This window comes from Cololabis saira, chromosome 16 (assembly GCF_033807715.1).
Source record: "Cololabis saira isolate AMF1-May2022 chromosome 16, fColSai1.1, whole genome shotgun sequence".
NCBI lineage: Eukaryota > Metazoa > Chordata > Actinopteri > Beloniformes > Belonidae > Cololabis > Cololabis saira.
The window spans coordinates 3,574,595-3,590,688 of record NC_084602.1 but is presented as its reverse complement, the minus strand read 5'-3'; the positions used below and the strand labels follow the sequence as shown (position 1 = coordinate 3,590,688).

Genomic DNA, 16,094 nt, shown 5'->3' with positions numbered 1-16,094 from the left:
CCCTTCCTTACTTCCTTCCTTTCCTACTTCCTTCCTTCTTTTCTCCTTTCTCCCTTCCTTCCATCTTTTCTCCCTTCTTTCCTCCCTTCTGTTTTTCTCCCTTCCTTACTCCCTTTCCTAATTCCTTCCTTCTTTTCTCCTTTCTTCCTTCCTTCCATCTTTTCTCCCTTCTTTCCTCCCTTCCATCTTTTCTCCCTTGCTTACTCCCTTTCCTACTTCCTTCCTTCTTTCCTTCTTTTCTCCTCTCTACCTTCCTTCCATCTTTCCTCCCTTCCTTACTCCCTTTCCTACTCCCTTCCTTGTTTCCTTCCTTCCATCTTTTCTCCCTTCTTTCCTCCCTTCCATCTTTTCTGCCTTCCTTACTCCCTTTCCTACTTCCTTCTTTCTTTCCTTCTTTTCTCCTTTCTCCCTTCCTTCCATCTTCTCCCTTCTTTCCTCCCTTCCATCTTTTCTCCCTTCCTTACTCCCTTCCTTCTTTCCTCCCTTCCATCTTTTCTCCTTTCTTCCTTACTTCCTTCTTTCCTTCATTCCTTCTTTTCTCCCTTCACCCTCCCTTGACCCAAAGACAGAACAAGAGGTTTAATATCCTAAACCAGCTCTGGTAGTGTAAATGATTCCCTTTGCTGCTTAACGTTTCTATAACACATGAGACATTTACAGACCTGCATGTCCTCATCCGTGGCTGGCAGGTCTCTGGAGTACTGCAGGAACTGAGCTACGTAGGTCATGATGGACTTCTCATCCGGGTCCCGAACATCCACATCTGCACCAAGATCACAGTCTTCCATCACTGTCAGAGCTCACAGAACACGACCCTGATCCTCAGTTTGACTGTAAATCTGGAGATCGGGGGTGTAATGTCTCTCTTTAAAATGTACTGTCTCCCAGAAGTCTACGAATAAACTCCCAGGCAGAACCGGAGAGACAAATAAGGGTTTTATACACAGCTGAAGCAAACAAGCGGTGAGCGAGTCAGCAGACCATGACGTCTTTATTTGACTCTTCCTCGGGCTCACTGAGGGTAACACATCGCAAAAGTCTCAACACATCCCCAATTTATACGTCACAAAGTATGTCATTGAAAAGAAATTCAATAGTTGCATTTTGACTGAATGTCAGATGACCAAAAATCATCCAAAGATGATACGGGGTGTACAAAATAATAATAATAAAAAAAAAAAATAACCATAAAAGAAATGTGCTGGGACAGAAAGATGCTTGGGGGAAGCTGCTAATAAATCATAACTACTGAAGCCAATCAGGTTCCTGGAATCTTGTGGAAGAATACACAATATTTCACCTGACAAAGAGGTCCAATTTAATATCAACGTCAAAATATAAAGCTGGAGGGAGGGAGGAAGGGAGGGTGGTAGTTAGGTGCATCCTCTAAACTGCATCCCCACCTTCAGGATCCAGCAGTCTGGGGATCTTCAGTTCTCTCTCTGCGGTGTGGAAGGCCTCCTCCAGGTTCTGCTTATTGCTTCTGGTTCTGGCTCTTGATAGGTCCACCAGGTCAGGCCGTAAGGCGTACAGGATCGCGAGGAACACAACTCCACTCCTCCAGCTCGCCTTAAAGTCTTTCACATTGATTGAACATCCAGCTCTGAAAGTGAAAAAAAGTTAATAAATACAATTAAATAAAAAGCTTTAATTGTCTTGTAATGCCATCTTTTCACTTTTATCGCATCACAGCTCAAGACATTGAAAAAGATTTCAGGCAATGAACATTAATTTTAATCAGCTGCCTATCAGTAATTTATTAAGCTCAAAGACACATGAATACAGCACCATATAAAGCCAACAGGACACATTAAACAGCCCCACTCCTACCCCTACCCCTAACCCTACCCCTACCCCTACCCCTAACCCTGCCCCTACCCCTAACCCTACCCGTACTCCTAACCCTGCCCCTGCCCCTACCCCTAACCCTACCCCTAACCCTACTCCTAACCCTACCCCTGCCCCTACCCCTAACCCTGCCCCTACCCCTAACCCTACCCCTAACCCTACTCCTAACCCTAACCCTAACCCTGCCCCTACCCCTAACCCTGCCCCTACCCCTAACCCTACCCCACCCCTAACCCTACTCCTAACCCTAACCCTGCCCCTACCCCTAACCCTGCCCCTACCCCTAACCCTACCCCTAACCCTGCCCCTACCCCTGCCCCTAACCCTACCCCTACCCGTAACCCTGCCCCTACCCCTAACCCTACCCCTGTCCCAAACCCTACCCCTACCCCTAACCCTACCCTTACCCCTGCCCCTACCCCTGCCCTTACCCCTAACCCTACCCCTAACCCTAACCCTACCCCTACCCCTACCCCTAACCCTACCCCTACCCCTGCCCCTACCCCTAACCCTACCCCTACCCCTAACCCTGCCCCTACCCCTAACCCTACCCCTACCCCTGCCCCTAACCCTGCCCCTACCCCTTACCCTAACCCTACCCCTAACCCTACCCCTGCCCCTAACCCTGCCCCTACCCCTTACCATAACCCTACCCCTAACCCTGCCCCTACCCCTAACCCTGCCCCTGCCCCTAACCCTACACCTAACCCTACTCCTAACCCTACCCCTAACCCTAACCCTACCCCTAACCCTACTCCTACCCCTAACCCTGCCCCTACCCCTACCCCTGCCTCTACCCCTAACCCTACCACTAACCCTACCCCTGCCCCTACCCCTAACCCTACCCCTAACCCTACCCCTGCCCCTAACCCTACCCCTGCCCCTACCCCTACCCCTAACCCTACCCCTAACCCTAACCCTTACTTGTGGCACTGCTCCCGGACCCAGAGCATCAGAGCCTTCTTGGCAGAAATCCTGAAGCGGCTGTGAAGTGGGGAGCCTCTGCGAGGGACGGGGCTGCTGCTGGTTGAGCGGCTTGAAAGGGTGGAGCGCGTGTCCAGACTGGCTAGAGATTCCATGGATGACTGACGGGAGTCGAAGGAGAGGCAGCTGGCCAGCTCCTCGATCTGGGAAAACATTCTCAGTTAATTCACACCAAGGTGGGGAGGAAGAGAGAGGAAAGAAAACAGCCAAACTTAAAGTCGGGAACATGAAAATCAGAAACCAGAAGAAGGTTCCAACACAACACTGGTTCAGAGATACGTAACCTCTTTAGAAATTGCTCTGTCAAAAGTTATTGAAAAAAGGCAATTTCTTTTGTTGTGATAATGAGTTAAAGACTGAAAAGTAAATACTTGGGAGCATTCTAAAGGTCAGCTCACATGATACTGGAGGATGATTGTCCATATGAGGCCAAGGATGATGGACGGTTTACCATCAATGATATCAGGAATGTTGATGTTGACCAATTTGATCTGCAACAAAAGCAAGACAACATGTAAAACTTGAAAAAAATATGTCTTACAACATAATATACAATCTTAGATACAATAAATAAGGTTTTAATAGTGATAATAATCATAATAATTGAATTGGGCCTCTGTGTGTAGTGGGGCACTAATAGAGACGAGGGGATGGGTCAATAGGCAGTTTGCAAAGGCCTCTTTCTGGTGTGAAGATGGCACCCCGCTGACGTTGTCCCGCTGCAATTGTTCTTCCATCCTCCTCCTGTAGCTGCTCTTTCCCTCTCTGATCCTCCTCTTCAGGTCTCTCTGCACTGTCTTCAGCAGGTCCCTGTCTCCTTATTTAAAGACCCTCCTTTTGTCCCTGAGCAGGTCTTTAATCTCAGGAGTGATCCATGGTTTGCTGTTTGCAAACACTCTAACTGTCTTCGTGGGTATGGTGGAGTCTACACAGAAGTTAATGTAGTCCGTGAAACAGCTGGTGAGACTGTCGATGTCCTCCCCGTAGTCCTCACAGAACACATCCCACACCGTAGTCTCAAAACAGTCCTTAAGAGTCTCCAGCGACTCTTCGGACCAGATCTGTCTGGTGTGGGTGACTGCTGGTTGTCTGTGTACCAGAGGCTGATACAGGGGGAGAGGGTGAATCAAGTCATGATCAGATCTTCCAGTATATGCCTCCTTAAGGTTGGCATAAAAAAGGTCCAGTGTTTTATTTCATCTGGTGCTGCAGGTGACATACTGGCTGAAGGTTGGCAGTGTGGATGAAGGAGAGGCATGATTAAAGTCACCGTTAATTAAGAGGAGGGCATGTGGATGCTGTGTTGTGTGTGTGTGTGTGTGTGTGTGTGTGTGTGTGTGTGTGTGTGTGTGTGTGTGTGTGTGTGTGTGTGTGTGTGTGTTTGACATAATGTCATGTATCAGTAAGTCAAACACCATTAATATCTAATGCCACGTTACATAGTAAATACCTTTCCAGTTTTTCTGCATTAACAACTCCCACTTTATATTTCTGGCCAATCACACAACAGTTGTTGAGGCATTGTGACACCGTGGCTGACGTGAAACTCCAGCTTCCTACCCCCTGCAGGGGGACCTTTGAACTGGCCTCAACACAGACTTGAACCACGGGAATGCCATATGATGAAGTTCCTCACCGACTGATATGTTAATACCAACTCATTTGGCCACAGACTTGAATAACAAGAACACCCTATGGCAGGGGTAGGCAATTCCGGTCCTCGAGGGCCGGTGTCCTGCATGTTTTAGATGTTTCCCTGCTTTAACACACCTGATTCTAATTAATCATCGTCATCAGCTTGTCATCCAGGGCTGCACAATTCTGTTAATGACACAGGTACTTTTATCACGGTGTGCTGAAGCAGGGTAACATCTAAGACATGCAGGACACCGGCCCTCGAGGACCGGAATTGCCTACCCCTGCCCTATGGGGTAGTTTCCAACTGAATGATATTCATGCGGAATGCCAGAGGACGGCATTTGGCCACAGATCACATCTGACTGTAAATACCCTTTAATTGCTTTTTGTCTTTCACCTTTGGCTTGTTGATTCTCGCCTTTTGTGCTTTGAACTTACTGGATAAAAAGTCATGATTACAACCACTCTGGGTCAGCACATGAGATTGAGATTCTCTTTATTGTCATTGTAACAAGTGCAACGAAAGGTAGGGTGCAGGTCTTCAGTACAACAAAAAACAGTGCAATATCAACAATAAATATATAAAAACAATATAAAAACAATATACAGATTAAAGAATGTTTGAGGCATTTATGGCTCTGACAGCGGTTGGGAAAAAACAGTTTTTTAGTCTATTAGTCCAGGATTTGATGGCCCTGTACCGTCTTCCTGACGGCAGTGGCTCAAACAGGTAGTGGCCTGGGTTGGATGAGCCCTTCATGATGGTGTTGGCTCTCCTGAGGCAGTAAGAGCCGTGAAGGTCCTTTCTGTTTAGTAAAGCCTATAGTTAGTGTTTAGTAAACCTCTAGCTGGTGTTGGTAAATCTCTAGGTAGTGTAAACTCTAGTGTGTTAGAGTCAGTAGTCATAGTTGCAGCTATAGAACAAGACTATACTAGTTAGTCTCAAATATAGCTTCGTGGTAGATATGCTGCTATAGGCCTATGCTGCAGGGGGGCACCGACATGATCCACTGGGCGGTGCGTCTCACCCTTCTTCTCCTCTCCCTTTCCCTTCCTCTCTTCTCCATTTCCATTTTTATAAATATCTCATAGCTATCGTTTTGTCCATCGCTCCTGTAGTCTCTTGTGCTGGCCCCCCCCTTTTCTCTTTTTTGTGCATGTTTGCAGGCCGGAGCCTCGGGAGCTGCATTCTGGCCTGCGGTCCCGCCCCCCCCCCATCCCCGGTCATCCCGTTGCTGCTTCCACCTGCCTACGTGGATGTCTGCTGTGTGCTGCTGACGCAGCCTATCCTATGTGGACCCCGAGGAAGCGGATGTCACTGACCCTTTCCACACAGGTCTCACCAATGTGAATGGGCTGAATGTCCGTTTTGTTTCGCCTAAAGTCTATGATTAGTTCCTTTGTTTTGGATGTATTCAGGAGCAAGTTATTTTCTTTACACCACACAGTCAGCTGTTGTACCTCATTGCGGTATGCGGATTCGTCCCCTCCAGTGATGCCACCTACCACTGTGGTGTCATCTGCATACTTAATGAAGGTGTTGCTGGCGTGGATGGGGGTGCAGTCTGAAGTGTAGAGGTTGAAAAGCAGAGGACTCAGCACGCAGCCTTGAGGGGACCCGGTGCAGAGTGTGAGAGCTGTGGAGGTGTGGGGGCCAATCCTGACCTTCTGTGGGCAGTTTGACAGGAAGTCTTTAATCCAAAGGCATGTGGAGTGAGGTAGTCCGAGGTTCAGCAGTTTCCCCACGAGACCGTGGGGAAGGATGGTATTAAAGGCTGAACTGTAATCCACAAAATGAAGGCGGGTGTAGTTCCCCTGTTTTTCCAGGTGGGTCAGCGCTGTGTGTAGTGCTGCGTTCACGGCGTCCTCTGTTGACCTATTTGCCTTGTAGGCAAATTGGTATGGGTCCAAGCTGGAGGTTATGAAGGTCGTGATGTGACTCCTAACCAGTTTTTCGAAGCACTTCATCACCACTGGTGTAAGTGCGACAGGCCGGTAGTCGTTGAGGCTGGTTGTGGGGGATCTTTTGGGTAGGGGGACTACAGTGGAGGTCTTCAGGCAGGGTGGGACTATGGACTGTGTCAGGGACAGGTTGAAGATTTTGGTAAAAATCCCCGCAAGCTGGTCTGCACAGTCTTTCAGCACCTGTCCGGAGACGCCGTCAGGGCCCGTTGCTTTATACGCACATAACAGCATAGCAGCACAACATAACAGCGTCCTCTGCTAAAAAACCACCAACCCAGACACGCTCTGCGTAGGTCTGCTCACCGCCGGCTTACTGAATAAAACTCACTACACCACAGCAGACTTCTGAACTGGATTTTATATTATTCTTCGACAAAGTTCTTAGACACCACACAAAAAAACGCAGTATGACCAGATGATGTGTCGAGAACAAGCAGCAAGAACTCCCAAAGCAGAGCTGTGGGAACAAATCTCTGTTCTTGTGGAGTATGAAACAAGCCTAACTCAAAGACCATTAGTACGATTAACAGCACAATAAAAAACACTGTTAGCTCTTTATTCACAGCTCGGAATTCAAGACGCTGCTAATAGCTAAGTAGTTCAAGTGAGGATTGCTAGCCATCAGCCATCCATCAATCCAAAGACCACGCCCCTGAGTTTGCATAAATCTGTTGCCTTATATTACTATTGATATGGTGTATAAACATTCACTGCCTGTACATTTGTCACAGTGGTTTAAAGGAGCCGTCTGTAAGAAATGGCCAAAACTGGTACTGCAGTCACTTTCAAAATATTGTTGAGCGGCATGTACCCTCCCCCTCCTCCCCCCGACCAGAGGTTGCCAGGTAGGCTGCAGAATGCAGCAGGAACGTAGGCTGCCATGGCTGCCATAATTAGAGCCGAGCTGGCAACCCGGATGCCGAAACAATACTGACTTTGTGATTGGGAGATAGGTGGAGGTGGAGCTTCAGAAACAATACTGACTTGGTGATTGGGAGATAGGTGGAGGGTGGAGCTTCAGAAACAATACTGACTTGGTGATTGGGAGATAGGTGGAGGGTGGAGCTTCAGGCCAAAACAAAAAATGACAACATAAACATCAGTTGAGGGCTGCAACTCCTCTTTTTAAACTGGAATATCCTGGCTTGAGTGCTGTTGTCAGTGACATAAGTATTTGAAATGAACATTATTTTTAAATGTCTGTTGACATATCGGGGTCATTTTATGATTCGTTTTATTATTGCTCTTACATACAGCTCCTTTAATCTAGCTATTGACACAAAAGCTGCTCTTCAACTAAGATGTAAACATAACTTTAAGTTTCTTTGCATTTGTTAAGTGTTGTCTTTTATTGGCATTTACTGAATACGGCACAGTCCACAGCTGGAGGCTTATAGCTTATAGCAATATGCACCCCCTTTTACCATCAATTTGAATTATTTTTGAAATATTTGTTCAATACCAGCAGTTAAGACCTCTCAGTAAAGTTGGAGTCTGAAGTCGGCGAGACACTTACTGATTTGTTTTTAAGAAAGTAGAGTGCTTTCTCGATGTTGCTCCTCTGCTGAAACATTCCTCTGCCTCTCTCCCGAGTCTGAGAAACAAACCCCAGAAGTCAGTCACTGCATCACAAAACCGTTAGCTTCAAATGATTTGTAATGGTTGCAGTCAGGCGGTCCTCACAATGCGCTGGCCGCTCATCACCTCCAGCAGGTCCAACAGTTTTGAGCCGTCACGGAAATCATTGAACAGATCCCCAACCTTCGACGGCGGCCTCCTCTGTCACAACACATGCACGTTTTATTTATTAGGTTTTTTTATAAATAGCAAACTGCTCAAGTGCTGGCACACTCTGAGGCTAAATATCTAGAAACAGTAGAAAACGATATAGAGATCCAACAAATCCATTATTCCTTCAGTTAAAATTGTTGAAATTTCATGAATTAGTAGACTATAGTATTCTGCAAATTATGTTTAAAGCTCATAAAAAAACTTTACCAATCAACATTCAGAAAAGATTTGAAAAAAGAGAAAGCAAGTATAACTTAAAAGGAACAGAGATTTAAAAAAAAAACAAGATTCAGGACTAAATTGATGGAACGTTGTGTTTCTGTGAAAGGAATCAGTTTATGGAACAATCTGAATAAAGAAAACAAAGAATCCAAATCAAACATTACATTCAAAAGAACAATTAAAGCCTGTATGTTAAGTAAATATAATGAAATATGTTAGTTAAGTTTGTTTGACATACCCATAGACGACAGTAATTTTAGTTTTATTTTAGTTTTTTATTTACTTAGTTGTTGTTTTTTAAACTTTTAATTTATGTCATTTGTGAATTTATTTCTTGGAAAAAGGGGCAGATTCTTTCTGCTCCCTTTTCATTCACAATTTATGAACATTTGTGTTTGTATTTGTATTGAATTGTTTGTTTTATTTTTTGAATGAAATAAAGAATAAAATGAAAATGAAATTAAATCTACGTTATGCGAAGGATTACAAGAGGATGGAGTTGAGTTGTAGAAACACTCCTTATTGGGTAGCAGTAGCAGCTGGATACGCCTCCTAATTCAGAGGATCCATTTGACCTTCTTTCTGTATGTGTGACCAACACAACACACCCAAACCCTGAGTAGATGCATCATAAACCAAAGACTGTTTTTAAGTGTTTGATTATATATCAGGGGTTGACAACCCGCGGCTCTAGAGATGCGGCTCTTTAGCGGCGCCCTAGTAGCTCCCTGGAGCTTTTTCAAAAATGTTTGACCTTTTTCTTCTTTTTTTTCTTTTTTTTCCCCTTTTTTTCTCTTTTTCTCTTTTTCTTTTTTTCTCTTTTTCTAGTTTTTCTTCTTTTTTTTCTTTTTTTCTTCCTTTTTCCTTTCCATTTTAATCTTGACATTTCGACTTTTTTCTCAACATTTCGACTTTTTTCACGAAATTTTGACTTTTTCTCGACATTTTGACTTTTTTCACGAAATTTTGACTTTTTTCTCGACATTTGGACTTTTTTCTCGAAGTGCATAATGAAAAAAAAAATATTCCCCCAGTTCTAACTAATATAGATACATGCAGCATGTGTTGTCTTCATTCTAAAGCCTGAATTAAGGTTCTGCGTCAAACCAACGCAGAGCACACGCCGTCGCTGTGACGCCGTCGTGAACCTTCGGACTTTTCCGTCACTCCATTTCTCCACGGTGCAGTACCCTCCGTGACCGCTAATTCGCGATCTTTTCCTGAATGGTTTATCCAACTTTTTCCGGCCACAGTGAATCAAATAAGGACAACTATTGTGCAAAAAACCAAAACAAAAAAAATCACACACACACGAAGAAAAGAGCGCTGAAAGTTCACTACTGCTTCAAACCGGAATCCGGAAATGCGTTGCTACCAAGCGAACCAATCACAGCCCTCTCCGTCTGCGTCGCCTCAACGCGTTACAATTTTTGGGAGGTGACGTCGTCAGTGACGGCGTCAGTGACGGCGTGTGGTCTGCGTCGACGCGTACCACACGCCGTAGGCACGGCGTCGTTTTGACGAAGAACCATAACTCAAGCTTAAAGCTTATACAAGACTTTTTTTGCGGCTCCAGACATATTTGTTTTTTGTGTTTTTGGTCCAATACGGCTCTTTCAACATTTTGGGTTGCCGAGCCCTGTTATAGATTATTGAAAGAAGTTATCTGTTTTGTTTGCATTGGAAGCAGGTATAGAAAAAGGATGGATGGATGGATGGATGGATGGATGGATGGATGGATGGATGGATGGATGGATGGATGGATGGATGGATGGATGGATGGATGGATGGATGGATGGATGGTAAAACTGTTTTTACATTCAGATGATGAATAATACCATATCTGTTCTATGGCCGTCTGTGGAGCATGATGGAAAAACCCCCAGGACATGATTCAGCATCCTCTCTTGCGGATGAAGGAGGTTTTCTGCCTGTTTCCATGGTGAATGGTGAAGTCGCTTCATTCAGCACTTGAACTTACCAACAGATCTGCTCTAACCACACATGGTTAGGGCTCTAATCACTCAAGGTCTTTAACTGGGCCTTGGTAGCGCTGCAGCTTCTCTGTGCCACATTACAGCTTATATTTACATTAGCTGAATGCTGATGTGTCACTCCTTGGTGTTGTGCTTCGTTAAAGGGGAAACATTAAAACTGAGCTTTGTCCTCCTGGTGGGCTCTGTGTGTGTTGGTGCTGTGGTCTGAACAATTAATGTTGGTTTTAACATGATCAGCTCCCAGATCCAGAGGTGTTAGCACCGGGTTAACACCCTCATAATGCCAGGTGTGTTCACCAGCTCTTAGGGGTGTAACAATACACTAATGTCACGATACGGTACGATACACGATACTGAGGTCACGATAACGATACGATACGATATTATAGCAGTATTTTTTTAACAACCTTGAATGAGGAACATATGACTGGAAAAAAATTGTATTTTATTTGAAAGACACAAAATACAAAACAATGCTGTGCGTTTGCCCTATTGTTCCAGTTTGTAATGCTTTATAACTGTTTAAGTTTTAAAGAGAAAGCCAGGCCAACCATTTTCCACAAACTGAACTAAAAGTAAATGTCAGGTTTGCATTATGATCTTCAGTTACAGTTCAGTTACAATAAAAATATTTTGCCACAAACTGAATAGTTTCTCTCGTGTATGATTTGACTTTTTTCTTTTCCAGAAATTTAGCAACTAAAATGAAATAAATAAATAAAAGTAAATAAATACATTTTACATCATAAAACAGATTGATTCATGCTCACCTTATAAGTGTAAGAGGAGATTTATTTTTGTTAAGAAGGTTATTTTGGTAATTCAGGGTTAATTATTTTATAACTATATTCTTTATATTCTGATGTAAATCAGGGACTATAATGACACTAGTCAGTTTATCTGTAGTGATTAGTCTGTTTTAGATTGGGCGGAGTGATACGCCACAGTACGACACTAGGTGCTGTGTTGATGTTCTAAAATCCTACACTGTTGAGGGATGTTTATCCTACTCACCACCCCAAAAAGGTTTAATTTAATAAGGTAAGGCTTAACTCTACACCAGACTTAAAAGTTCAGAGCTCAAAACCCCGCTAGAGTCCCGTGATCGGGACCGCAAAAAGGTACTAGTTTCTTCTGAGCGGAGGAAGATTTTGGTCCGCGGGTCGAGGCGCGGTCGGATGCGCGTTACTAGTCAACACAATAGATTAATAATAATCCAATATCGCGATACACTTTGTCACCTCCACGACACGTTTCGTGGCGTTTTTGTATCGCGAAATTTCGTGGCACGATATATTGTTACACCCCTACCAGCTCTCCACATGTGGTTCTGATGGAGGTGAAGAAAGAGGCTGTTAACTTCAGTTCCAGGTGTCACCTCCTCTAACGTTATGGCTGTGCTGTCATGGAAGCAAATGGAGCTGTTTAATTACTGAGTCATCTAGAAAATGTCAAGAAACATTAAACTAAGGGTGCTTTCAGACCTGTGGCCCGTTTGTTTTGTTCCGATTCAGGGGCTAAATCGATACACTTGTTTCATTTTTCGTTTGTGGGGTTTGTGTTCACAACCGTCTGTAGCGGTTCAAAGCTGTTAACAAATGCCATGAACCAACTGTTCTCTCATTGGTCAGAAATGAACGCGGAAGGAGTTTCCTCTTCCGTACCCGGGAAAAACAACAACTATGACTGTGTTTCCATGCATCAATAACTCTTTTAAAACCCGAATATTGGCAATAACCCAAATTTGCACGGCCATGTAAACACCAATTACCCCTTTGAATAACCTGAATTTGCTCATATTCGGGTTTTTAAAAACCCCAATATGAGCCCTGGGTTACTCCTTTTAAAACCTGAATATTGGGTCATGTAAACACCAAACGGAATATCCCCATCAAACGGAACATGAATGTGTTTTCTGCTCATGCTCTGTTCACAAGGAATCCTGGTCTTTTGAGTCCAGGAAGTTCTTCTAAACACGGAGAAACCAAGACCAGGAGGAGACTAATCACTTCATAAATGTAATGAAGGATATGAACATTTCTGCATTTGTAGACGGTACAAAGTACCGGGATAGAAGATTTACAAGAAGGTGAGTGAAAAGTTGCGCGAAACAGCATTTGTTTTGAATTTGGATACAGGAAGAAGAAGAGGAAATGACGGGAATTGCGTCATCATGTTCTCCGTGCGTCGCTGGTTTGATCCAGATATCCCAAATGATTAATTACCATGTAAACGGAATATTCTGAATGTTTCAGTAACTGGAATATTAGCAATAACCCAAATTTTGACTGCATGTAAACGTAGTCAATGATATCCCCGGTCGATAAACCTGCCGGGTTTTTTTGTACAAAGGAAATGTTCGGGGAACGCGACCTTTCTGCTCACTTGTTCAGCTTTGAGATATTTGATTAGTTCAACTTTGATGGAGCAACAAAGAAGCCTTCTTGCCGGTTTGTACGAGGCTAAGATGCAGCAAAACTAAATGGTTAACTATGAGAACAGCCTGCAGCACACGCTTTAGTAACACACGCAACCATAATCTCACTTCTCTGCTTCCTGGGACATCCAGTCCTCTTGGGGAATTCCTTTGGTTTGATCCGCTAAGAAATATGATGATGCTGTTTCGTGACACTGGTTTTTATAGCTCTCTTATGAAGGAACAATCTCTTAAAAGTACTCATCAAAGTCTTAAATGATATTCATCTGAATAATGATGCAGGTAAATCCCCTGTTCTGGTATTACTGGATCTGAGTGCTGCATTCGACACAGTTGATCATAACATTCTTCTCAGCAGACTGGAAAAGTGGGTGGGACTTACCGGCACTTTGCTTCAATGGTGCAAATCTTACTTACAAGATAGGGCCTTCTTTGTGTCAATAGGAAACCATGAGTCTGAGAGAACCAAGATCACATGTGGGGTTCCTCAAGGGTCTATTCTCGGACCGCTTCTATTCAACATCTATATGCTACCCCTAGCTCAGATTATGGAACATCACAACATTTCCTACCATACTTATGCGGATGACACACAACTCTATATTTCAGTGTCACCACATGACTACAGCCCCCTGATCTCATTGAGTAACTGTATTCACCAAATCAATGAGTGGATGTGCCAGAATTTTCTCCAGCTAAATGCAGAAAAGACAGAGGTGATCATTTTTGGCCCTAAAAATGAAAGGGAAAAGATCAGCGCTCACCTTGGCTCCATGTCATTGACAGCTACGAATCAAGCCAGAAATCTTGGTGTAATTATTGACTCAGACCTGAACTTCAACAGCCATCTAAAGTTTATCACTAAATCTGCCTATTACCACCTAAAAACATTGCTAGAATTAAGGGTATTCTGTCTAAACAAGACATGGAAAAACTTATTCATGCATTCATTTTCAGTAGGTTGGATTATTGCAATGGCATCTTTACAGGCCTTAACAAGAAATCTATCAGGCAGCTGCAGCTGATCCAGAACGCTGGAGAGTCCTTACAAACACCAGGAAACTGGACCACATTACACCGGTCATGAAATCTCTACACTGGCTTCCAGTGAGTCAAAGAATAGAGTTTAAAATCTTACTGCTGGTCTACAAAGACCTGAATGGTCTTGGACCAGAATCCATGCTGGATCTGTTAGTTCCTATGAAGCTCCCAGACCCCTGAGGTTCATCTGGATCTGTTAGTTCCTATGAAGCTCCCAGACCCCTGAGGTTCATCTGGATCTGGTTTGTTGTGGTTCCAGAACCAGAACCCAGCAAGGTTTCTGCAGCGTTCAGTTATTCTGCTCCTCACCGGTGGAACAAACTTCCTGTAGACCTGAGGTCTGCTCCAACTGTAGATCCTTTAAATCAGGGTTAAAAACATTACTGTTTACTGAAGTGTACTCTTAAATTAAACCTGCTGTACTCTACTGCCCTTACTTTTTTTAACAGCTTGTGCTTTTTATTATTTTACTTCTTTTCTTATTCTTACCTATTTGTTATTATGTCTTGCCGCTTTTAATGTCAATGTAAAGCACTTTGAATTACCTTGTGTTGAATTGTGCTATATAAATAAATTTGCCTTGCCTTGCCTTGCCTTAAAAAGCGTCAGACTAATGCAGTGTTTTCGCATTTGTAATATGCAGAGTTGGGTAGTAACGAGTTGCATTTACTCCATTACATTTACTTGAGTAAGTTTTGGGAAATGTTGTTCTTTTAGGAGTAGTTTTGAATCACTATACTTTGTACTTTTACTTGAGTAGATTTGTGAAGAAGAAACTGTTACTCTTACTCCGCTACATTAGGCTACGTTGAGCTGTTACTTTTCTTTTATCCCTTTTATCCACGTACGCGTCAATCTCATGACATCACTGAGTGATTCTTTGGGAAAAATGTTTGTTTTTGCATGTTTTGTCACATTTACACAGACTCAAACACACACAGAGTTTCTATGAGTTCATGTTTGTTCTAGTTCTGCCTGGTTAAAAAAGAAAAGTTGGCTGGAAATTTTGTGCTACTTGTACTTAATTTATTTTTTATTCTGTTATTATTGTATTTATTTTATTATTTATTAAAGTACTTGAATTTACTTTAAGATTATTTTAATTTAACCTATTTTTTATTTTTTATTTATTTTAATAAATTTTATAATTTTATTGATCTAATTTGCCTGACGATGATTATTTTGTACTTTTGTGTTTGAATGGTTGTGTTAAAAAAATAAATCAGACGTTACTCAACAGTTACTCAGTACTTGAGTAGTTTTTTCACCATGTACTTTTTTACTTTTACTTAAGTAATTATTTGGCTCTCTAGTTTTTGGGTTTAGGTAGCGGTAGCGATAGCTTAGCTCAGACTGCGATCAGATCTCAAGATTTAGGTCGATGGCTGTTATTGTTTTGGTTGGCTCCGTGCCGGTTTCGTGCTTTGTTTGTGGTTTTTTTTTTGTTGCAGATTTCCAGTGCTTGACGTGTGTCTCCGTGTGTTCCTGCTTCCTGGATTGGCAGTGGATGTCGTCACCCCCCCCCAAAAAAAAAAAAAAAAAAAAAAAAAAAAACACTGGGTTTGTATGTGTATATTTATGTATGTGTACGCATTTGTGTGCGTATATATATGTATATATATTAAATATAGTAATAATGCACATATATACACTTTTGGTTTCTACCGTCATGGTATCAATCAATAATATGTGTGCAGACAAGGTAAAAAAAAAAAAAAATAATTATTTGGATGACTACTTTTTACTTCTACTTGAGTCATATTATTCTGAAGTAACAGTACTTTTACATGAGTACAATTTTTGGCTACTCTACCCAGCTCTGGTAATATGTTGATATTAACATTTAATCTGAATAAGATATTGGTCACGTTTTCTTGTCAGCTTCCACAGAAACATGTCACATGAGGTGGCCAACCCTTGGCATTCACCAAATGGTGATATACATTTATTTCAACGGACTATTTCCTGCCAGGATCGTCACATTGAGTGATTTGGATCATCGCAGGAATATGAGCATATGGAAGAGGCTAGTCATTATGTTATCATACTTTTACTACGGCCTTAACTCAGGAAATGAACCATGTAGGATTCACTATTCTACTATATCTATATCTATATCTACAGGACTGTCTCGGAAAATTAGAATATTGTCATAAAGTTTCTTTATTTTC

At 42.8% G+C, this 16,094-nt stretch overlaps 1 protein-coding gene across 1 annotated transcript in view; it reads right to left on the bottom strand.

The window, feature by feature from the left end:
- Positions 1 to 16,094, bottom strand: part of syne2b (spectrin repeat containing, nuclear envelope 2b) — a 258,903-nt gene that overhangs the window by 223,693 nt on the left and 19,116 nt on the right. Inside the window, exons 3-8 of the mRNA XM_061744277.1 lie at positions 8,119 to 8,214; positions 7,952 to 8,029; positions 3,231 to 3,323; positions 2,773 to 2,975; positions 1,404 to 1,603; positions 663 to 763 (exon numbers count right to left, since the gene is read on the bottom strand). Coding sequence (XP_061600261.1) covers positions 663 to 763; positions 1,404 to 1,603; positions 2,773 to 2,975; positions 3,231 to 3,323; positions 7,952 to 8,029; positions 8,119 to 8,214 — 771 coding nt within the window. The remainder of the gene's footprint in view (positions 1 to 662; positions 764 to 1,403; positions 1,604 to 2,772; positions 2,976 to 3,230; positions 3,324 to 7,951; positions 8,030 to 8,118; positions 8,215 to 16,094) is intronic.